Source organism: Solanum stenotomum, chromosome 2 (genome assembly GCF_019186545.1).
Source record: "Solanum stenotomum isolate F172 chromosome 2, ASM1918654v1, whole genome shotgun sequence".
Classification (NCBI taxonomy): domain Eukaryota; kingdom Viridiplantae; phylum Streptophyta; class Magnoliopsida; order Solanales; family Solanaceae; genus Solanum; species Solanum stenotomum.
The window spans coordinates 9,048,953-9,073,858 of record NC_064283.1 but is presented as its reverse complement, the minus strand read 5'-3'; the positions used below and the strand labels follow the sequence as shown (position 1 = coordinate 9,073,858).

The window sequence follows — 24,906 nt, the reverse complement described above, 5'->3', positions numbered from 1 at the left end:
AGGATGTTTATATGATCAATCACATCTGATTCTCATTTCTTTTCCAAATATATTAATGATGAATATTTGCTATTCATCTTTTTAACTTTAATCGAGTGAATTAAAATTTTAAAATAAAAGTTACATATTTCGGTCATTTCACTTTATGTAAAAGAGATTTGTCTAGCACAAAATTTAAAACTCCATATAAGTATATTAATATTAAGTTACACTTTTAATTGAGTGATGATGAAAGTTAAAGTACACATATCTTTTCATTTTTCTCACTCATAAAAAATGAATGGACTTTTATATTAGTGGTGTGTATCAAAAAGTTGTACTATGTAACGCTAATTCAATGTCAATTCTTTCCTTCTCAAAATAAACATTGCTTTAATATAATTTATATTTTAAAATTTTAATAAATATTAATTTATTAAATTATTATTATGTAATAAATATTTATTGAAAAAAATTTATAGTTAAAAAAACTTGAATTTTTGAAGTGACACTCCTTAATACAATTATTTTATTTTTTAAAAGCTAAAATGACATTTATTTTGAAACGAAACAGTATTTTAAGATTAGATCGTTTTTAGAAATTAAAACATATGTTATTTCTTAGTTTGATAAGATTAAAAAGGAAACACCGTTAATATTTTTTTCGGTCTAATTTTATGTTATAAATTTTTCTTTTTAATTTGTTTCAAAAAAGAAATATTTTCATATATTTAAAAGTAATATAATTTTAATTTTTTTTAATCTTATTGAGATAATTATATATAGCTACACAAGTATTATAATTATTTGAAACAATAAATATAATAAAAAGAATTCTTAAATTTAGTATCTAGTGAAAACTGCACCATATAAATTAGAAGTCTATTTTGGCTATATTTATTTTGAAAAGTATTTTATTTCACAAATAAAATAAGGTATTTATATTTGATTAATCAATTGATTTTTTTAAATCAATATCACAAAACAAATTTGTGTTTATCCAATATTTGAAAGTAGTCTTTTGAGAAATTTTCTAAAAAACTGCTTTGTCACTTAGAAACACTAATTAGTCCCACATATATACTCTTCTGTTCCTAATTACTTGTCTACTTTTAAATATGTATACCTATTAAGAAAATAATTAATGACATAGTGAATTTATCATTTTACTCCTATTAATTATGAAATGGATGAAATTTTTTACATATTTCAAAATAATAGTCATTTAATTGAGGGTATAATAGGTAAAAAAAAATTATCCTTTCTTGATTTGTCAAAATAGACAAGTAATAACATAATTAATAATCTTAGCATAATTGGTTTCTAATCAAACAGCCAGAGGTTTTAACGAGATGGAATCTGAGAAAATGATATTTTTATAAAATATGTGATGAAATAATACACAATCAAGGGTGGAGATTCTGTCCTTGTGCTTTGGCTCTCTCCTTTATCTTCCCAACACATCTTCCCCACTCTCACTCTTCTTCTTCTTCTCTCTTTCTCTCTCTAAATCGAAGAAGAAAAAAATGTTGCTGGGGAAGAGGACTCGGCCACCCATGAAGAGAACAAGCAGCATGACAGAATTCACTTTAGATCTCAATCTCAATAATAATCCTGACCCTAATTCTTCTCTTACTAATTACAATAATCCATTCGATCCTCACAATCCTATTTCACCTGCAAACACTCAGCAACAGCTAGATCAACAACGTTTATTTACCGCACCTAAAACCGTTTCCGCCAGAAACCGCCGTAAATCTGCTGATTTTCTAGAAACTTCTAATTTTTTGAAAGCTTGCTTCCTCTGTAAACGCCGCTTAATCCCTGGCCGCGATATCTACATGTACAGGTACTAATTTTAATCTGCTTATAATCCTATTGTTCGAGTCAATTTACATATATATATATGCACCGTTTTAATTAATTTGTTTGAATTTGCAGAGGAGATAGTGCTTTTTGCAGTCTAGAGTGTAGACAGCAGCAAATGAATCTAGATGAGAAGAAGGACAAGTGTTCGTTGGTTGCATCTAGGAAGGACTATATGACGAACTCCGTCGCTGCCGCCGGGAAGGGATCTGATGTCTCCGCCACAAGCGAGACTGTCGCCGCCGTTTGGTAGTGGAAATTTTTAGTAGGCGCCATGTATGGATCACGAATCAAACGTGATGTGGTTAATTAGTGCGTTACCCATACACACAAAAAATGCATATCAAAGCTGCTATATAATATGTATGTATATACATGTTGTTAGAGTAAGATCTGCATGATGTGATGATTATATAAATATATTTCTCTCTCTACAAGAAAATTTCTAGGCTGAGTTTTGCAAGGTTTCAGTTAATAATTTGTATGCAGCCATTTTAATTACTACTACTAGTATTATGTATGCAATTGCTTTATTAGTAGAAAATCTCAAAAAAATTGCAGGTTTTAGAAGAACCATGATTCTTTTTGAGCTGAGTAATTTTTCTATTGAGTCGAAGATCTATTAGATATAATATATTCTATTTTTTCGAACTTTATTTATGAAATTACATTCGAGCTGTGATGATTTTTCTTTTTGTGGTTTATGTAATTTGGAAAAAAGGAAATAGTTTTGGTCATGTGTTTTATTTACTATGAGATTCCCTGGTAAGTGGTGTGACACCTGTTGTCCCTCTGATTGGGACAGGCCAGCAATGAGAACCCCATCTAAAGTAAAGCCAGTTGGGAATATAAAAATGGTACACCCTTATTATTGTCATTTCTTAGCCTTATTATTATAATTAAAATGTATTATAAGGTCCTTTTTCTTTTCTTATTTAATTTCTTGTTATTTATATACTTTCTTTCCAAATTTGCTATGGTATGTTTTGTGAGTCATTAGAAATAAACAATTTCTCTATTTTTACAAGGAAGAGATAAAATTTGCTTATACGTAATTAATTGTTGAAATCTAAGAAGAGAGAAATTAGAATCTATCAATAACCGAGTGAGCTAGAACATAAATGATACATAAAAGTAGTGTGGTTATCCAAATAACGGAGTTTAATCATCGTAAAAGTAGTATGCTTGTTTAAAATAATTTTTTTTATTTTTTTAAAATTTGGATTTCGTGTATTGTTTTTTAATTTGAATTGTCTAGTAAATTGTGGAAGGAAAGAAGAGGATGATAAACGAGTTATTATTAAAAATTAGAATATGTCAATAATTGAGGGGACCAGATCATAGTCTTCTTTTAATATTGAAAACATAAAAGTATATAAACAATACAAGAATCTTCAATTTCATTTTTTTTCCCCAAAAATATATTCAAGCAACCAAAGTTTTTATAACCCTAAATTGGTGATTTGAGATAACAATTGAATTTGTAGAAGGGAATTAAGGGCCTGTGAATTGTTATGTAACAATACATTACAGAATTTAGATCGACTATCAATAAACTTTTTGTTCTGATCTCCTTGCTTCGAACTAGATTTGTCTCAAACTTCAAAAGAATAGATCTAACCTTACACAAAGCCACACTCAATCTCAACGTCGCTGAGTTAGTTTTAACTAGATTCTGACGATCACACGTCACCTTTTGATACGTTTGGACTAAATTTTAATCCATACACAAAGCAGTGTGCCAACTCTCTTGGTTAGACAAATGACGGAGTTCAATTAGTGTAAAAATAATTTTCTAGAAGAAAGAAAAATATATACTTTAGTTCTTTATATGTTTACTTATTTTTGAATTTTTTGTCTAGGACTCAGGAAGACTGATGGTGAGCAAGGTATCACAAAAATTAGAATCAGTAAATAATTGAGGGGACCATATCATAAACATCTTTTTATAATTAAAGCAAGCATATAAGTATTAATGAACCATACACGAACCAACAATTTAATCTTTCTTTTTTCTGAAAGAAGAATATTTAAGAAGTAAAGCATTGGTGCTAACTCTCTCGGATAAACAAACGGGAGGAACGGAGTTCGATAAGGTTAAAATAATCAGACAAATAAATTGGAATAAAAGGAAATAATTGTGATAATTTATCTCGTCATTCCAAGGTATTTTTAAAGGGAAAATTATCTTATTAGACATACATTCATATCACATATATTAATGTTATCTATACTTTTAAATAATTAAGTATTTTACAATAAATTAAGAATTTCTTCCATATTTTGACGAATATACATTTAGATACATGTATTATTGCTACCAGATAACTAAAATAGGGATGAAGACGAGCGAGATAGTCATGTATCCTTGATACACTGGATACATGTATCTGTATGTGTCTGGTGTTATTCGCATGTATTTGGAATACCATATACATAGGAGAATGACGAGCAAGATAGTCATGTATTCTAGATACATATGAATCACACTAGAGACATGTATCGGTATGTATCTAGGATACCATATGCATAAGAGAGTGACGAGCGAGATGGGAGGGAAATGAAAAAGGCGAACAAGATTTGTCTAGTATCTCAGATACATGTAAAATCACTTAGTTATAGCATATCTAAAATAAATTATACCTAATTTTAATTCATATGTCTCTAGATATATGTATCTGGACATTTAAAATTAAATGATTTACCACTTGAATAACTCTTCGAATCATCATCACAAGGTAGAAGCTCAATTTCAAACCTGTCTGTCATATACACTAATGTCCAAAAGCCAATAAGAAAAAAATAAAGATACAGTAAAAAAATAAGGGGGGAGGGGGGGGGGGGCGGGGGCTGTTATGGTTAAGTGTATGTGCTCGTGCGGTGAATTGCTGACACATTGCCGTCTGCTATACTTTAATTAAATTATGTATGTTAGATTCACTATAAGTCAATAAGGTCTCACTAGTTCACACTCACTCATACTTTAACTTTTTTTTTTGGACCTATAGTCCTTTTAACTTGGAATTAAATTAAAATTGACAACACCATATGTCTTCTAATACGTATATATTCGTTCTAGGGTGGAAATCATTTTTCCGAATCAATTTTACTTTAAAAATCAAATAGTTCTGACTTTTGATCTCTCGACTTTGAACCATAAACGTGACTTAGCATTCTTACTAACGTTTTGTGTCACAAAATTGGTGTTTGGATCATGTCATAATCAATAAAAGATTAGGCTTAATAAGCAAAAAAGAAAATCTAGGTCTTATTGGAAACAAGTCCTACATCATTTCATCAGCATATATATCAAGAACTATATAGTATATGATAATTAATTGAGAATGCATCATAGAAGGATGATGAATGAATTAGTTGAAAAGTGGAGTTGCGTGAGCAAATTCCACTAATTCACTAGTTTATAATTAAAGTGCACTACGTCATGAAAGCAATTCCTTAATTTCATGAATCATCATCTCCCTACTTTTTTTTTAACTTCTTTTACTTTATGATGGACAACTTTTAGGGGGAAAAAAAAATCCACCTCCTTTTGGTTTGTTCACTTAAAAAGTTACTCTCTCCGTCCCACTTTAATTAATCTAGTTTGAGTTGACACAAATTTTAAAAAAGAAAATAAGTTTTTAAAGTTTATGATCTGAAATAAATTCATTCTAATACAGAGTAAATCTATATAGCGCAATCAAACACATTATATACAAAGCAAATTAATAGACTAAACTATTGATATGATTGATAATTAATAGACTAAACTATTGATATGATTGATAATTAAGAGTGGACATTTATAAAAGTTTTTGAAAATTGAAGAAGTGATTGGGGGAAGAATATAAATTAATTCTTCAACCGCTTGTTTGATAGAGCTATTTGTCTCCTTCAATAAATTCCCTTCCCCTTTTTCATACCATGAGAATTGAACCCTCATCAATAAGGTAGGAGTTTATGTAGTCAATCAATCGATGAGCTATTAAGATTCTATGTGTTACTAACATACAAAGTTTTGTAAATATTTGACGATAGAGGTGTGTAAAAATTGAACCGATCAATAAATTAAGCTGCAAAAATTGTTATTGATTTATGGGAAAAGGGCCTAATATACCCCTCAACTTTGTCATTTGGAGCTGATATGCTCCTCGTTATGAAAGTAACTCATATATACCCTTACTGGTATACAAACGGCTCACTTCCGTCAGAGGAAAAGGATATATGTGAGCCATTTGTATAATAGTAGGGGTATATATGAGCCACTTTCATAACAAGGGGTATATCATCTCTAAATGACAAAGTTGAGGAGTATATCAAACCCTTTTTCCTTGATTTATTGTTATTGGGTTATTAGTTAACAGATTTTTAAATGGTTTTATAAAAATAAAAAAATATTGGATTATCGGTTTGGTTTTGATTTTTTAATATCGGGTTATGGGTAAATAGATAACCCATTAAGACTATAGTAATTTACTTCTTTACCCCTACATGCATTAAATATCAATATCAGTACCTTGTTGGTTACTATCTTTACTTTTTAGTCTTCAATTCATCCTAAATCTTTAATTTGTGTTGCACTTATATAGTTTTTTTCATGTATATTGATGCTATTTTATGAGCATTACGTAAGGTACATTATTGTTTTGTCGTGCCAAATTGTTGGAGAAGTCATATATTTGTTTTATGAACATTTTCTTATTAGTTAACCCGAAATCGAACCATTAAGGATTAATAGTCGATAAATCAAAAATCGATAAGAAAAAATCTTATTGATTCGATTATTAGTTTGACTTATTTAAAATTTGAAAACCAAATCAATAGTACATAGAATCGAATCGAACCAACCTATGCACATCCTTATTTGACGGAGACTAATAATATTAATTTTTGATGAACTCATGGGTCCAAAACAATTTAGTGCATATTTAAGAGATTATTTTAAATCTACTTCCAAACATATAGAAAGGGCAATATTTGTCATTTTCTCTTTATTTATTTTTTACTTCTTTGATCACTACAAAGTGACTTTAATTATATACATTCCTATGAGCAGTAAAAGGAGATTATATAATTTAATGGATCGTTTATGCTCATTTTTAAGAGCATCATATATAACTAATGATGAATATAAAACAATAAATTAAATGTTGCAATTGCCAATTGAAATTGTTGGTGGTTGATAGTGATCATATATATGTTTGCCACTAACATGGGATAGGAATTAATTGGCAAAGTAATTATGCCTTCAAAAAGGCTAATCTATACTATATACCTTGGAATCCAATTTGGTCAGTTATTAAAGTTACACTTGTCTGATAATAAATATAGTTTAATTAGTGATCATCATGAAAAAAAAAAAACTAATGGAAGCACTGCTCCACGTATAGTAAATTATCAATTAAGGGCTTAATTCATTGTCTTGGTATGTGACAACAACAATCTTATCTTTGGAATATGTTAATCTCAATTATTGATTAGAACTTGACACTTCCATGGTCATATATTGGAACTTGTCTGTTCAGTAATTATGTAAGGACTTATTTGCTTTTATTAAAATTAAAATATTTGAATATTAAAATATGCATTAAGATTTAAATATTTGAATTTGAATATACTAAATAATTATGTTATTTGTTTTTCAACATTTGTAACTTGTAAGTATAGTTTTTTTGTTGTCTTTATTTAAAAATTAATAAATAAAAAGTTTAATGAAATTCTAGATTAATCTAATTATATCAACAACATATTTTTTAAAAATTATGTGGTGGTTGGTGATGTTGATAGCTAGTGACAGTGGTTGTTGCGTAGCCCATGATTTGAAGACTTCAAGTGCACCAATAATTGGTTTCTAAGTAAAACATAAAATAAAAATAATGAACTAGCGCTCTAGCTAGATTCGAACCCTGGTCTCACAAGCAGTTCCGAGACCTTGTACCAACGGCACAAGAACACTCATATGTTCCTCATGGGAACATAGTTAATTATATTCTAGTTTCTGTCTAATTCTCAAAATAGATATACATATATACACATGATTTTTCCCTAAGTTAACAGGTGTCGTAGGTAATAGCTAGTGGTATTAATATGGTCGCTGACGGTAGTGATCGATGGTTCTGAAGTTTGATACTTGTGGTGGATAATATGAATAACTAATGGTGTTTGGCTATATATAGTGAAGACTATGATAATGATGATCGATAGTGATTGATGGTTATTGTGTTAATGGTGGTGATAATTGTAATGGTGACGGTTTATTGTAGTAATGGCATCAGGTGATAGCTGATAATGGTAGGCGATCACGATGATAGTAGTTGATAATAGTGAGCGATGATAGACCATGTAGTAGTGCCTTCATTATGTGTTGTGCAAAAAAGGATCATTTGATGGAGTTCTATTGACATACATATAGCTCAATGGATTGTACAAAAGTTTAATGAAACAGAATCCCAAAGAAAAACCAAATAGCCAAAGCAACAAGAAGTGGATCTACTATACTCACAAACTAGTTACAATCCAATCCACACTCTTCAAGAAGTGGACCGTCTGTTTTCGCCAAAAATGGATCAATCCTAATCCACAATAGTGAAAATATGGAAGCAAGTAAGATTGACCAGACAATGATGATTGTTGGAGTTCTATTGTTTCTACCAACAAGTCCTTTCAAGAATGGATATAGATGAAGAATCACCCAGATTGCAAAAAACAGCTTCCCAAACAACGGTCCCCATGACTCGTACCCGTTGTTTATAGCATTGGAGATACCAGCAACAACTCCTATAATGTTTATGACTAACAATGTGGTTGGTGGAATGAGTAGAGTTGTCCATTTGAATGCATAAAGCTCTGCATATTCTTCATCGTCTCCGGATTTTGATGTTACTGTGAAGTTTGTTTCCACACCAGCTAACACTTTTAGTAAACCTTGGAACACAGCAAATAGATGTGCTGAAACTCCTCCGATCACCCAAAATTGTTCGTTCCTCCACCATTCATCTATCGCTACTCCACTCCATCTCATTTCAAGAATGCTTGTTGCAAAAATACTAATGAAAAGTAACAAAAACCATAGGCTAGCAATATTGTCAAGCTGCAACATTTAACATAATGAATTATCTTTCTTGATGAGTTCAATATAACTTGATCAATGGAAAAATAAGGATTTTACCTTAGGTGCAATGAAATTTCCTGTGAGCAAGCATACAGCAGGTAGAGTGCAATAAGCGACAAGGGGAATAGACGTGAATGGATAAATGGTGGCGTTTATGTATGAGAAACGTTCGAGCCAATTGAGACCACGACCATATCCATACCAGAGAGGACAATGCCTGCTAAAAAAGATTTCAATAGAACCAAGTGCCCATCGAAGGACCTGGTGAAGACGGTCTGATAGATTGATCGGTGCTGATCCTTTAAATGCGGGCCTTTTAGGCATACAATATATGGATCTCCAGCCATGACAGTGCATTTTGAAGCCTGTTAATATGTCCTCAGTGACTGAACCATATATCCAGCCAATCTGCATTTTCAAAGTAGTTAGACTGAACAACCAGTACATATTTGAACACGATTAGAAAGCGAGGAATTTTAAGAGATGGATCAGAATTAGTACCTCTTTTCCCCATTCTGTTTCATCTTCATAGCAACAGCTTATTACATAAATGGACTCTTTTAGTAGAGAAGCTGTACTAGCACTTTTAAGAGTCCCACCATTTTCTAGCAGTGTTGATACAATAAAAACAGGAGATTGCCCGAATTTAGTTTCTAACTTGTGGTCAGAAATAAGAGCTCGATTTTCACCTGCTCAAGCCACATTGACACAAAACAATTGAACTGGCTAGTGAGGAACTTCAATTAAATGGTACTAGCACAGTATGCGGAAGGATGTCTGAATCAGTTTACCTTGTGTGACCTCTTGAGAGACCGTTAATGCCAGGGAGTCTTCGTCATTTAAAAGAGGCTTGACCTCAGATTTAGGCTTCTTATTTTTCTTTTTCTTTCCGGAGCAACAGCTTTGACAGCAGCACCACTTTAACCAGCAACTGCATATCCTAGATGGAGCATTCTTCTGCTTGGGTGCATCGAGTCCATACAGTGCCTGGCGTCTGAACACACATCCAGTTCCAACGTATATAGGTCCTTGAATACCATCCAATCCTTTCATATTAATCTGATTCATGCAAAAGCAATTATAATCTTACGAAGAAATGTTAAGCAGATATGTAGTCATTGATTGTACAAGTATGCACTTACATCAAAGAACACCGTATTCCTATTAGCATACCGATCATTCCTATCAATGCCATCAAATCTCTGAGGGAACTGAACATAACAAACTGTCTTCCCAAGCGTTGGATCCATCATGAAACACATAGCTTCCCTAATGGCTTTGCTGTTGTTAATATAATGATCACAGTCCAAATTTAATAAATAAGGAGCATTAGTGAGCACAGCAGACACCCTGACCTGTCAAATAGATTTTAAGCTCATAAGCAGAAATATCGCGTATCTATAGAGCAAAAGTAAAAACTTTATGCATTACAAACCAGAGCATTCATTGCACCAGCCTTCTTGTGATGGTTGAATCCAGGTCTTTTTTCTCTAGATACGTATACTAGTCGAGGTAATTCATTACCATCAGTATCTAGCCCCCCATTCTGGCCTAGGAAGACCTGGAAATGATAACCATAAGAAGCAATTACTACAGCTAGAATGAACAAAATAGCCAATATTAATAATGACATCCAAATTTCAGCACCTGAATCATGCCAGGATGATCTCTAATATTATTCCCAGGCCAAGGAGTCCCATCCTGCATCGTCCAACCTCCCTCGGGAACCTTTTGCACCTTAGCAACCAGAGCATTTATGCGTACTTTAAATTCCTCATAATCTCTCTGCAATATCAGGTAAACTCTCTTCAAAAGAAGCTAAAAGACAGTATTTTTTTACTTAAGGTCCTGGAAATATTTGGGGAGTCGTGACTCATGATAGCTTACCTTCATTGCTCGTCGCTCTTTTATAAATGAAGTCAAAACCTTGCCTTGGAGATAGTCCATATTCTGAGAAAAGTAGGACTCAGGAGCCCGAGGCTCAATATTATATTTCTTGCAGAAAGGAATCCATTTCTTGGCAAACTCAGTTGTTTCTGATAATGCTTCAAAGGTCAACATAGCAGCCCCATCATCTGATACATAGCATGCCACCTTATCAACAGGGTAGTCCACCGCTAGAATGGACAAAACCGTGTTTGCAGTCACCAGAGGAGGTTCTTTAAGTGGATCTACTGTACTCACAAATATATCCACTGCAGAAAGTTGACAAGGCTGACCTTCTTTTTCATATCTAAAAGACATAAATTACTCTTGAGTCTTGATTAACAAAGAGAATGTGAACATGATAGAGGAGTAAAATTGACTAAGCACAGTACCTGAGGGACAATCGATCGAGGTAAGTTTCCCTGTCAATGGGAAGCCACTTAGGGAATTGATCAAGAATCCATGAGACAGCAAACCAAATTTCACATATTACAGAGACTAGCCACAATCCATACGCATCGTTAACAGGATGAGTGACTCTATAATGAAAGAAAAAACCAAGAACAACAAGCCGAATCATGATGATGATTCTATACGGATTGATTTGACTAGATGGAATTGGCAATCTCCTTGATAATGGTTGTCTTGCTTCATTTAACCTGATTTCACAAAAAGTAATACAAAAATCAGCAATATGACAATTCCATAAATGTTTGGATCTCTATCTGTCACATCAAATACATAGAAGATGCAGCAACATTTTCACTAACACATTAAATAGTACTATCTGCTAACTGCTTCCATATTAATCAAAATCTGGAAATGACTTGGGAGTTGGGAGTTGCATAAAAAAATTAACTGGAAGGTTGACTTTATCTATTCATGTTATAAATAGTATATTATGGAAACTAAAATGCACATAATACAATTTTCAACAAGTTAAGAGATGTTGGCTTCTGCAAAACTAACACTGATAAATCAAATTCATCTTCGCCATCCTCTCCGTCTTTCTTCATCTGTTGCTTCTCTTGCTTTTGCTTCCAACTTTCCATCCTCTCCTTCCAAGCTATACTTCCATAGCCATAAACAGCTAAGTCCTTTGAAGGATCCAGAGACCTTGGTGGCACTGCAGAAACAAAAATTCAAGAACTCATCAATATCCCTGCAGATAGTATATATTCCGAGTTTGCATTCAATGTCTTATTATAGTGTATTACCTCTGGTGTTGTAGTGGTAGGGAAGGGCAAGTACCCCTTTGCCACCGTACCCTGCTGAACCAATCGGTACTAATGCATGTTTATCTGGATCGATATCAGTATCTACCTGCAAAGCAATGTACATATGTTATCTTAGTCTTGTTCATCAATACATTATCTTAGCTAAAAGAACCATTACATGATAATGCATATGCATAACACTGGGCAGAGGAACTTGTGGAAGTTGATGTCTCGAGTCATGAGAAGGCATGTGTTGCTCAAAGTAATCAAAACCATAACACTGGAAATCATGTTTTACGCGATCATTTTCAAAATTGAACTCATTTTCAACATCATCAATGTTATCTTCTTCCTCATCACCATGTACTCTAGGACAACCTATAAAAATGTTCCAAGAATTAGAAATATATATGTACACAGTACCAAATAACATTTCACAGGAAGAAACTTAAAATGACGCATTACCTTTTAGGCGCTTGAAACGAGTTTTGCACTGAGGACAAAGTTGGCTACCTTCTCGACGCTCATAATCATAACAAGTTCTACAAACTGGAAAAGCACATTCATTGCAAGCTATAAATGGCTCTCCATCTATTGTGAACCCCACTTCATCTCCACAAATTTTGCAAATATGACCACTCTGCTGCTGCATAGAGTTTGCCTGATGACCATAAATCAACATTATTAATTAACCATAATCATATTCATATTCATAACACTACAACAAGAACTACACAAATGAAAACTTACAGTGAATTCACCATCACGGCGAATAACAACTATTTCATCCCGGTTGTGACTGCCTGCAACTAGTCCAGCATTGACCTCCATGGAACTAGTCTTGGCCTCAAATGATAATTCAAGATTTGACTCAAAATTCAATCTTTAAACAAATATTAGCTCTGATGGTTATATATATATATATATATATATATATGAATATTTATTACATAAACCAAATTGAACAGAAAACAGTTTCTAGCTAGCTGATCCCACCTTTCCTTTTACTTCTTTTGTTTTCTACTGCTTCTGCTCTCTGTATGAAATGAAAATTATCCAAAAATTCATTCTGGTACATTTTTTTAGGAATGTGCTTAAAACATTGACAAAGTCCATATAAGCAGACCAGTTGTCCATTCCCAAGTCATGTGGGATTCTAATCTACTCTAACAATCCCCTTCCCGCTCAGGTCCAATTGGAGCATGAACAAACTTGACTCTGATATTACGGTAATTGTCCAAGTACATATAAGCATACGATAGGTCTACGATGGAAAAGTTATGTCGTTATTTCCAACTGTTTTGTGCCGCTCTTTCACGTCTCTGTCACACATTTATGGATTCTTTTATATATGTTTGTCCTTGACCCTTGTTATCATCATCAACATTGATCATGTGTTATATTTTTGGCATATTATTAAGGTATATAGTTGTCATAGGGCACAAGGGACACTTTACAATTTTCCATCATTTTCTGTCGATCGGTCTATGTTGTCACCAATTTTGGTTCCATTGCACCGCATACCATAATTTGTAAGTGTTTCTCGTCTTCTATAAACATACGTTATATCTCTCTTAGTCGACACGATGAGTTGGGCAAAGGGGTGGACGTTCGGGGTTTCGTTTGAAGTTTTGAGTTCATAGTTAAAAGTAGATATCAAATATTAAAATTTTAAATTTCGGTTCAGTGATCAGTAAATTAAACTTCAGTATGATACGGTATTTATATTACAAAGTTAATACTATTGCTTCAATTATTTTCATTTTTCAATGTGGAGACGCGATATAATAGAAGATCAACAAATAAGAAAAATAAATTGACACAACTGAAAGACATATGTATTTGAGTTGGTTATGCTTACTCTTTAACTTTCTATTTGGACTTGTACTAATGAGTAATAGACCTGCTGATATATGACTTTCATGGACTAAATAATTTGGTATTCAGAAAATATCGAATAACAAATGGTACTAATGTCTCATACTAAATCTAAATCTGAATATCGCAATTCTAAAATTTTACTCTTGTATACCATACCAATACCGAATACCAAATCACCAAAAAATTCTATTTGATTTCGTATTCGGTTTTCAATATTTTATGCCCAGCCCTAGTTGTGCACATTGGACTGAATTTGGGTGGCTCAAACTGGGAGAGAAGTTATTTGGCCTGAAATGAGTTAAAATGCAAATTTTTGCACACTGTCGTATTTCGTGTGGACTTAATTTTTGTGCTTATTTAATGAAAATTCTTGGGCCAAAGTATTCTTAACTATGAACTAAGTTTGTTGGGCACAACTAACTTTGCAAGTAAAACTTTTTAGATGCCTTCACACATAATTTCTAATTTACGGGACAAGACTTATAGAGAACTTTTATTTACAGAAGTTAAGCTACCTTGTGGCATAACTTGAGCCACTGAACTTCTACTTTGGGACATACTCGGGTCACTAAACTTATGCCTTGTACTTAATTTGTTTTGCCTTCAGGTATAATTTGTGTCACTACACTTATTCTCTAGGACATAACTTGTGTCATGGCTTAGTTTCTTTTGCCTTGAGGCATAACTTAAGCCTAGGACATAACTTATTTATGCCTTACAAATTTTCTTTTACCTTGCGACTAGTTTGAATGGTTGTTACGTATTGTTTTATAATATATTATATTTATGCATGGATTCATTCTTGTTGCCATAGTACTTACATTATGTTGATTTGAGGAAATTGGGTTGTTGAGAAAAGAGCACCAACTCAAATAGTATGAATTGACTTATAATCAGAAACAAATGGTCATTCTATCTGCGTTCATCTATTTCTCTTTCTAGTACTGAAAAAAACTATGCTTCTGTAATGCTCGAGGCAGAATTACAATATGATGAAAACTTTCTCATAGCCTCAGGGCTCGTTTGCCCATGAAATTTTTTTCATTTTCTTCGAAGGCAACTCCCAATTTTTAAGTAGTATTTTTCACTTTGAGAAAAAAAAAATTCTTTTTATTTTTACAATGATATATAGTCATATGCCTACTTAAATTGAGCCTATATTTTAACTTCATTGTTAGATTGACTCAATTTACATATAAATTTCATGATTAGCCACTTTGCCCTTCAAATCTATCTTCTATCCATATATAATAGGAGAGAAAAAAGTATCACATGTTAGCACCACAAAAACACATTTTTTAATTAAGTAAAATTAATTAAATGAAAATAATTTTAAAACAATTTTAAAAATTATGGTGATGTAACTGTAATTTTTTTTTTAATTAATACACATAATTTTATAATATTAAAAATAGATTGGTAAGAAATTAATTAAAAACAGTTGATCTTCATAGGGAAAAAGAGATAGTTTTGTTCCTTTTTTAATATTTAAAATTTCATCTCGATCACATGGCTTATTAAATAATATATAAAAAAATCTTCCAGTCATAAAAAAAAATTTTAAAAAAAGAAGAAGATGCAGAACCACGTTCTTTATAGATAAAAAGAAGGGTAAAAAGAAAGCTCTAGCCATCACAAAATACTAAATAATTAATTTAAAATTTAAATTTCAAATAACAATTAACCTTATCCCTAAAAAACAATTAACCTTCATAAGCCATATCTGTGAAAAAATATTACTCTTAACTACATTATCATCCACAACCAACTCTTCAAAATATAAATTCAAAAATGTGTAACAAAAATCACATTCAAAAAAGAAAATTGAGTGGAAATATAGTAGTGTATTGTATGTATGTATGTCTTCTTTCTTAATTGCATGCCCTCTTTCTTAATTATTTTATGTTAAATTATTTGATTATGGTTGAAGGCGAAGGACCATCATTCTCTCCGGTGCAACGAGGAAAAAGAAGAAACTAATGATAAAGAAATGGAGGAATTCTGAAGAATTTTATGGTAGTGGACCATGTACGTCACCTTTTAATATTGTTGGTACATGAATTATTGTTGTGATAATTGTTTCGTCGATTTAATACTTTGCATGACATCTAATATTTCTTTTTTTCATAATTTAGCCTTTTTCTGTTCATTTTTATGCTAAATTAAAATGGTCTCTTTTTAAGTGATTTATTAGATTATTAGATGAATATACATACTAAACTCAATTACCATTTAAATTTGGTTGGCGTTCCTTATTTATGTTGTTTTCATATTCTTTTAACGATTCAATAGGTGTTTCATTTTGAAAGAATAAAATCAATATGAGTATTGCTGGAGAAGATGAAAGACTTGAGATAATTTAGAAATGAAGATGTCGTCATACCTTGGGTAATTATTGATATAAATTTTTACTTTTTGTATTTTTATTTTATTTAAAAAAAAATGCAATTTCCTCATTCTCCATCCTTCGTTGATATAAAAGTTATGCTAAAAAGTTATTAAATATTAATTATAAAAGCTAATATGCTACATGCACTTTCTAATTTGGATGAGATTATATTTCATATAGCAATTGATTACATTTGTTAAATTTAAATAATGAAAGAATTTTGATTAATAAAATAAAAGTATAATAAGAATTTCGTATAAGTTTGAAAGTAAGAAGTTATATATTTATCTACATAATATTAGAAGATGAGTAATAGAGAAGGACAGTGATTTTTTTTTAAAAAAATGAACACGTGACAAATGGTTAGCACAATAACAATAGATATGAACAAGAAAATAAAAAATATATAAATACACAATTTCAATGTTAAAGTATAAACATTTAAATTTGAGATGAGAAAGTATTTTGAAATATCAAAAAAATCATACTCTATGAATAACCTCATGTAATTGAAATCGTACTATATAACAACATGTTAGTGAAAAACTTATAAGATAATAAAAAATATAAAATTACAATTGAAAATAAAAATGAAGAAAAAAATCTCTTCAGGCTGAGGCGCGGATATCTCGCTCTCTTTAAGGAGATTCAAGCCCACTGCAGCAAATGTTTTCACCGGTCCAGCAGTAGTCCTTCTTGACTTGTCCCCTTCAGGATACAACAGCCTTAGCACAAAGTATAACTCAACAACTCTGGACAAGAGTTGAGTCCAAAGCTCCACAAAAAGAACACCTCCCTTCAATTAATAAGAACTTTCTTTTTTGACTAACTCTTTCACTCTATATTTTTCTTATATCACCCAACCAAATGAAGACCACCACTATTTATACTACAAGAAGTCTTCCTAGCAATGAATAGGGAGATAATGTGATAGTAAATAGTGAAGATAATGGTCTTAGGAGTTACATATGTTACAAAGAATAATGGGGAATAAAGAGTGAAGTAAAATGGGCAACTAAAGGCCACCAACGTGCAAAGACTCAACGGACAAAAAGAAGATGCTGCACAAAGACCATAACTTCCCAACGTTCTCTACAACATTTATCACTAATGAAGAATGGAAATAAAGCCTAACTGACTGTAGATGAAATGTCACATTAAGAGTGAGGATTGTAACTCTTAAAATGCATGCTACATGCTCACCTCACATAGTAAGTATAGATACTGCCAAACGGACAAATGTGCAAATTAATATAATAAAATATTAATATTAAAATGCTAACAAACCAACACAACAAAAATAAAAATGTTTAATCAATAAAAAAACTCTCGAAAAACATATTTGAAATAAAAATAAAATTCAAAATTATCACGTTGATATTTCAATTTTCAAGGTAAAACTCAATTTTTATATGTAAGAGAATTATTTCATATATAATCACAGTTTAATAATGACATTATTTGAACTATAAAAGAAATAAAAAATAAAAAATAAAAAAGTTAGTAAAAATATCATTGAAGAAAAAGATTTTTTTAAAAAAAAAGAAGAATTATAATGTATAAAGAAATCATGCAATACATAATATCATGTAACTTAATTCTTAATAGATAAAGTCAGGAAAAAACAAAATTATATAATGAAAGAATTTCTAGCAACACAATAAAATACAAAAAAATTAACTAAATTTTCATATAGGAAATAAAATTATTTGAATATAATCTCAAATTCTATATTGAAAATAAAGTGAAATGAAATTTTAGCATCTTATCACATATTATATAAAAAACACTTCGGTAGATTTTTAATAAGCAAAATATTTAAAAAAATAATATCTCTTTTTATTATTTGGATTCAAATTAATATAACCTTATTTCTATTACATGTAAAATTCTATACGAGGAAAACTAATTAAACCATAGAACAAACAATATTTACAAAAAGAATATTAGGGATAATATGAAAATTGTACAATGAATTCGCTTAAAACTAAAGTAACATAATGATTTAATACAAAAAAATGTTATTAATAATTTTTACAATAAAGATTTTAGAACATAAATATTGTTTGTACTAAAAGCACTTTGCATAAATCATATTAATTTTTTGTCGTTATCTTCTTTAAATGTGTAATTTTTTTGATAATTTAATTTTTAAGTAAAATAACCGCGCATCACACAGTCATGTATACCAGTTTGGCATAAAAATAAGGGGAAAGGATCTAGAGTTATGAAGAAGTTAATGAAAATATCTAGAATTCCCTAGATCTTCTTTTAGAAGACTCTAAAATGCGTTAGATAATATTTTAGAAAGCTTTAGAATTCTCTAGACTAACAGAGCTTTTCTTAGAAGACTCTAGAATGTCTTAGAGAATATTTTAGAAAGTTTTAGAATACTCTAGACTAATAGAGAATTCTAGAAGAGGGATTAGATTATAAATAAATAAGGACTTGTATAATAATTTTTATTTATATCTTAGCCCCCTAGAAGTAGTATAAATAGAGGGACTCTTATTTTGTAAAGACAGCCTAACAAGTTGTAAGTAATCTTCCCAGCAATATAGAAAACCTTCTTAAAAGCTCTCTTAACTTGACTCTAAGTCTGTGACACTGTGCTAAAGAAGTAAAATGAAATTGGAAGTCATGTGTTAAGAGCTAAGGCAATTAAATTGAATGAAAATTACAATTAGTTTAAAGATAAGCAAAATTAAACTAAAGTAGAAGAGAAGAGAAAGAGGAGGATGGTTGAAGATCCTAGAACAACAAGAATAATAGGTACAAAAAATTCGGTAATTTCTAAATGTTTTGTGACTTATTTTGGTAAAAGTGAAATCCATTATAAATTTCCCGCCTAAAAATTCGGTAATTTCTAAACGTTTATTTCATATCAATACATGTGTATAATAAATAACATCAAATCTAAATTTACAATCATTAGATATCTTTGAGCATGTAAAGTTGAAGGACTATATTTTAATTAAGCACAGTGTGTAACGAGATTACAATTACTTTTTGATAGATGATGTTCTTAATGTATGTTTCACTTCATTCTGATATTTAATTTAGTTGTTCTATCATGATCAAGATCGTGTAATTTCTAATTCACAGTATGTAAGTGTATTGCACATATTATATTGTGTGAATTGTTTAAAAGTTTATGTATGCCAAGACAACAACATAATAATAGCATAAAATAAAATTCAAATTATATTTCTTGAGAAATACAAAATTTTCACATTAAAATATGTTTTCTAAAGGATCAAAATCACTATTTAGACATTAACTTATTTGTACCAATTAGAGGTGTATGCAACTTCATCAATGACATTACAAAATATAATTATTGAGAGAACAAAAAAAATACAGTGTTTCAAAGTGAAAAATAAATTAGCACTTAAAATAGAAAGTTTCAGTTTTTGGAATCTTGCAACCTCTTTTATTCAACTAAAACGACAAGATAATTTTAGGCCATGTTAAGGACATTATTCTTCCAATTTCTTTTTGTCTAAGTCTATGGACACAGATCATAACGTTACTGCGATAAATAAGTCGGGCGATTAAGGCGATTTTTTCATTTGTTCATGCCAGTAGCGCTATTAACTGCATTTGCTGCCTGACATAATTATTAGCAGCCCAAGAAGACGAGAACATCAATGGATCTAGTCTAGCATGATTCACTGATTTGACTATTTATAAAATTCTGAAAGCTTACTGTTAGAAGTTGAAAAGAACATTAAAACATTGAATTGGTATGGAAAAATGATAAATCATTCTAGAGTACTGAAATAAGTGGCAGTAGCAAGTAAATTAATCCATCCGTTTGTATACTCAAATACATATTAATTATATTATTGTAAAACTTAATATGATATTCTTAATTAATGACAGAAGACTTAATAAATTAGATATTTTATAATATTTTAATTTAATATAGGGTAAAACAATAATCTAACTTTTCCCTAAATTTCTTCCCACTTTTAATATAACAATTCAAATAATAATTAAAATATTACTATTTAATATTTAATTAATTAGAATATTTAATTTAGCCTAGGAGTAAAATAAATATAATAATTCTTTCATTGTCTTTATAATAAATAACTAACAATTCAAATAATAATTAAAATATTATTATTTAATATTTGGTTAATTAGAATGTTCAATTTAGCCTAGGGCTAAAATGAATCTAACTTTTCATCTTTGAAGTTTCAAAAAAATTACGGAAACATGAAAAGTCACATGGAAAATTGAAAGGTCAAATACTATTAAAATGAATATAATGATACTTTCATTGTCTTTATAATAAATAACTAACAATTTATAATAATTAAAATATTATTATTTAATATTTATGCAACGAACGTGTGTCTCATGCAATACTTTATAAATTCATTAGGACGATTAAAATTCAATGAAAACATGTGTGTAATGAGTACTAAAATGCAACAATCTCAAATAAATGTTATGATAATAATTCTTTTTATAGAAAATTAAATAAAGAAGACTAATAGATAAATATAAAAAAAATAAACAAACAAGAAAAAAAATAACATACATATCCTTCTTAACACTTTAATCATAGCATTATATAAATGAAAAAAGAAATACAAAATTGGTACATCATTTTCCAAGTTTTTGTCGATACCTTGTCTCATATCCAATCAAAATTCAAAAGGCTTCTCCATCGAGTCAAACTAAAGCATGAATCAAATAGAAAAATCACTTTATTTTCGTAAAGTGATAAATAATCAGACTAAGATAGATATATCATATACTTTAGATGTTGATGGCTTCACTACTTTAACTATAAAATGAAAAGGATAAATTTGGATGCGAGTTTCATGAAACTAAAAGATGAATTTATATAGATAAAAATAGAGGAATACCAAAAGACATATTAAAGTTTTAAATTAAATATTTGAAGGTTTCAAAGGACAAAAAATAGATAAAAGAGAACAACTTTAAGAATATTAAATATATGCAATGAACTTTCATTAAAATCTGGAAGAGTAAACAATCCTCCTTTGAACACATGAAGTCTCTCCATTTACTCAATGTAATAATTGATTATCACTAATAATTAAACATGTAATTAACTAAATATTTATAATATTTTAATTTAGTGTAGGGGCAAAATGATATTTCAACTTTCAACTTTTTTTTGTTCCCACTTTTAGTAATATATGATATATGATGATGCTATGATGATATATGATGATTATTTGTTGATATCTGCTATCCAAAATGCTTATGTAACGTAACAACCCCTTGTCGCACCATAAGATTGAAAAGCGGACAGGGGAATTAACCTATAGGCAGAGTTTTGCAGGCATCAATCAAGGTTAATAAAGTAGTCACGACTTGTGCTATAATGTACAAAAGCCCTCTACCCCCACCAAAAAAGTAAAGAACTCGTGGTGCCTACACAATCGCGATTACTAACACAACTACCCGCCTCTTCCCCTTCTCCCATTCTCCGTCCCCCTATAGTCTATAGATGATGTATATGTCTATTTCTTGATAGTCCAAACTTTATTAGGGCATTTGAGTGTGTCATGCTATCAAACTTTCTTAATTCAAACAATTGCTAATATGATGTGGACTTTCTCTGTATTAAAATTTGAAACAGTGGTGCAACTTTGAGCTAATGTTTATGGGACTTCCACTTTTTCCCAATTTGAAAGGGCATGCATCCTTCAATATCTTACATTACTTGTACACTATAGAAAAAATAAAATAAAGGAACCAAAATTAACAAGCTGTGATTAGGAAATTTAAAAATATAGTACTATCTACTTAGAATACATAACCAATGTCCTTTTTCCCAAACCTTGCGCATAATGGGAGGTTAGTGTATCGGGCTTTTTTTTTTTTTTTTCTCAAAATCAATGTCCCTGATAAATGTATGAATTCTTAGTTGTGTGCTGAAGTTAATTGCATTATAAATGTGACATTTTGTTACCTGTGCATCGTTGGTCAGCAGAAATAAATTCAATGAAACTGTTATTGACTTCATCGCCATACTTCATTTACTGCAAAGAGTGAATTATGCGTTAATTAGTGCCTGAAAATTTAGCTGAAACAAGCAATGGAACATTAATTAACAAGTCCAAAAACTCAGCTGTAGTACTGACTCAGATAGAACAATATTGTCCTCTAAGGGGTCGTTATGCAGATATTTTTAATTATGTAAGGATTAGTTATATAGGTATTAATATTGCACGGATAAGTTAAGTTGAGTAGTTATTTTTCTTTTAACTTGCATAAAATAATATGTAAATTCCTCATAACTTAAATATGCCTTAATTATGCATTAAAAAAAAAAGAGAACCTGTTTAATATAGTTTTTAGCTAAAATCATCCCTCAACTATGACTCAAATCTAATGTACATTCTTATATTATTTAAGTGAGCAAAAAACATCCTTATACTATCCAAAAAAATAGCAAGAATCATCATTCAATCTATTTTTGTTAAAACTAATTGAACCAATAATTTTTTTTTTATTTGGTCATCTCTTAGCCACGACGAGAAGATCAGAGTTACCTAAAAAGAATAAGGATATGAATCTTTCGAATCTTTCATTTTCAGAATTTAAATTTTGTGTATTGTTAGTTTATATGTGTTTTGCATCATCGAGTTAATTGACTTGCAACCATACATAAGTCTTAAAATATTTATACAGTAGGTTCCGATGGTTAGAAAGATTATGTAAAAGAAATTCATTTTAAAAATATTACGCCCAACTATTTAGAGATTTTATTTAATAAAATATCCAATATGTATGTACATTATTAGAGCTGTCAATATGGGCTAGCCCACCCCATCCGGGCTAACCCATACAGGCTTTGACATTTTACGGGTCAGGCAGGGCTAGCCCATTTTTGGTGTGGGCCAGAAAACGGTCAGCCCAACCCACAAGTACGTGGGCTACAGGCTTGCCGGGCCAGCCCACTTTTTTTAAAATTATATTTTTTTATAATTATTAAAATAAATTTATAAATTATAATTTAAAAATATTATCATAAATATCGACAAAACAATATTACATCATGTTAATGTTACTACTTGTTAATCAAATCCACAAATAAAATTATCTTTATAATATTTATTAAGGTTTTTTCAAATAAAAGTATAAATATATAAATAAAAATATTAACCTAATTGTTTTGTCACATTAAAACACAAAAAATGTGACAATATTCCAACCATAAAAAAATTAAAAATAAACTCCTTAAAAAAATCATGAAACTTATGGCGTATCTAACACATCATGAAATCTATGGCGTATCCAACACTTCATGATCATCTTCATCAAGCATATTTGAATCAGCTTGTGGCAAGGTTGTCTTAACATCTTCATTTTCATTCGCAATTTATATGCGGTTTCAATTAGTTAAATATTAAATAGATTTTGAGTTTGGATTCTCTTTAATTTTAAATTTTAATATTATATTATATTTTTTAAATTATTTTTATTTGGCCCACGGGCCGGCCCTACCTATATTTCTCAAGCCCCACAAATCAGCAGGCTTATTCAAGCCGGGCTAAAAAGCCCTTTTCTTAAATGGGCTCCAAAATCGTAGCCCAACCCTATTCAATCCCGGGTTAAGCCAGGCTGGCCCAACAGGCCTTGCCCATATTGACGGCTCTATACATTATATACAATGCAATTCACATTTTATGCAATGTACAGAAATGCTGGAATTTTAGGAAAATTACGTAGGCGTTTAGTTATGAAAATAAAAAAATAATTACTTTATTTGAAATTTTTGAAGTTGGAGTTGTATTTAACCATACTTTTACAAAGAATATTTATAATTTAAATATTTTTTTTCTGAATATGATTTAAACCCTTAATTTCAAAAAATTAGAAAAATAACCCAACTTGACTATTCATTCAACTTGGCACCTTTTTTTGTTGGTGGTGTGAGTTTCTTAAAAAATAAATAAAAGAATGAATCTTACAAGTTTTGGATAGTGCAAGGATATTTTTGATTCACTTATATGACACAAGGATGTACTTTAGATTTAAGTCATACTTCAGGAATGATATTAACCAAAAACTCATGTTTAATACATGATGACTCATGTATAACCAACAATTGAATATGCTCTCCTATGCAAAATTGATCAGATTTTTCCTTTGTTAATATTTTAGCTCATATATGTCTTTACTTTGATCCAAATACGTCCCTATTTTAAAAAATTCCCTCACTTAACTTAATAACAAATTAATTAGTTAACAGGCATCAATTTTAATACGTATCATAATCTTAAGAGATCAAGACTTACACAGTCAATAAGAAGGGCATAATTGTATAGGATAAAAACCGGGTCTCACTATTGGGCTAACATCAATTCGACACATAAATAATGAACAAATATATATGGGCAAATTACAGAAATCACATACTTTTAAGGAAAAATTACAATCTATCCGTTAAAAGTTTATAATTACAGAAATCTCTCAAACGGATACAATAATATAAGTGTTGATATATTAATCTGATGCGCGAGATACATTAATAGTTAAGTAAG

The 24,906-nt window shown here is 30.3% G+C and overlaps 2 protein-coding genes across 2 annotated transcripts; one reads left to right on the top strand and one right to left on the bottom strand.

The window, feature by feature from the left end:
• Nucleotides 1–1,392: 1,392 nt before the first annotated feature.
• On the top strand, nucleotides 1,393–2,282 carry LOC125856981 (FCS-Like Zinc finger 5-like). Its single transcript, XM_049536641.1, has 2 exons — nucleotides 1,393–1,828; nucleotides 1,921–2,282. Exons 1-2 carry the CDS (start codon nucleotides 1,506–1,508, stop codon nucleotides 2,096–2,098), a joined length of 501 nt encoding a protein of 166 aa, XP_049392598.1. The 5' UTR covers nucleotides 1,393–1,505; the 3' UTR covers nucleotides 2,099–2,282.
• Nucleotides 2,283–8,349: 6,067 nt separating this feature from the next.
• On the bottom strand, nucleotides 8,350–12,930 carry LOC125855110 (probable cellulose synthase A catalytic subunit 3 [UDP-forming]). The gene is made up of 14 exons (XM_049534782.1): nucleotides 12,850–12,930; nucleotides 12,565–12,760; nucleotides 12,278–12,477; nucleotides 12,100–12,205; nucleotides 11,852–12,008; nucleotides 11,275–11,541; nucleotides 10,844–11,189; nucleotides 10,604–10,741; nucleotides 10,392–10,517; nucleotides 10,099–10,311; nucleotides 9,748–10,015; nucleotides 9,458–9,645; nucleotides 9,014–9,364; nucleotides 8,350–8,935 (listed from the first exon to the last, which is right to left on the bottom strand). Exons 1-14 carry the CDS (start codon nucleotides 12,928–12,930, stop codon nucleotides 8,351–8,353), a joined length of 3,222 nt encoding a protein of 1,073 aa, XP_049390739.1. The 3' UTR covers nucleotide 8,350.
• Between the last annotated feature and the right edge of the window lie 11,976 nt (nucleotides 12,931–24,906).

What these genes read in the sequence shown, in the direction of transcription:
- LOC125856981 (XM_049536641.1), top strand. Translation starts at nt 1,506, where the DNA reads ATGTTGCTGGGGAAGAGGACTCGGCCACCCATGAAGAGAACAAGCAGC. An exon ending in CGCGATATCTACATGTACAG is followed by an intron (nt 1,829 to 1,920) that starts GTACTAATTTTA and finishes TTGAATTTGCAG; the next exon opens with AGGAGATAGTGCTTTTTGCA.
- LOC125855110 (XM_049534782.1), bottom strand. Translation starts at nt 12,930, where the DNA reads ATGGAGGTCAATGCTGGACTAGTTGCAGGCAGTCACAACCGGGATGAA. An exon ending in CTACCACTACAACACCAGAG is followed by an intron (nt 12,009 to 12,099) that starts GTAATACACTAT and finishes TTGTTTCTGCAG; the next exon opens with TGCCACCAAGGTCTCTGGAT. An exon ending in CTCGATCGATTGTCCCTCAG is followed by an intron (nt 11,190 to 11,274) that starts GTACTGTGCTTA and finishes TATGTCTTTTAG; the next exon opens with ATATGAAAAAGAAGGTCAGC.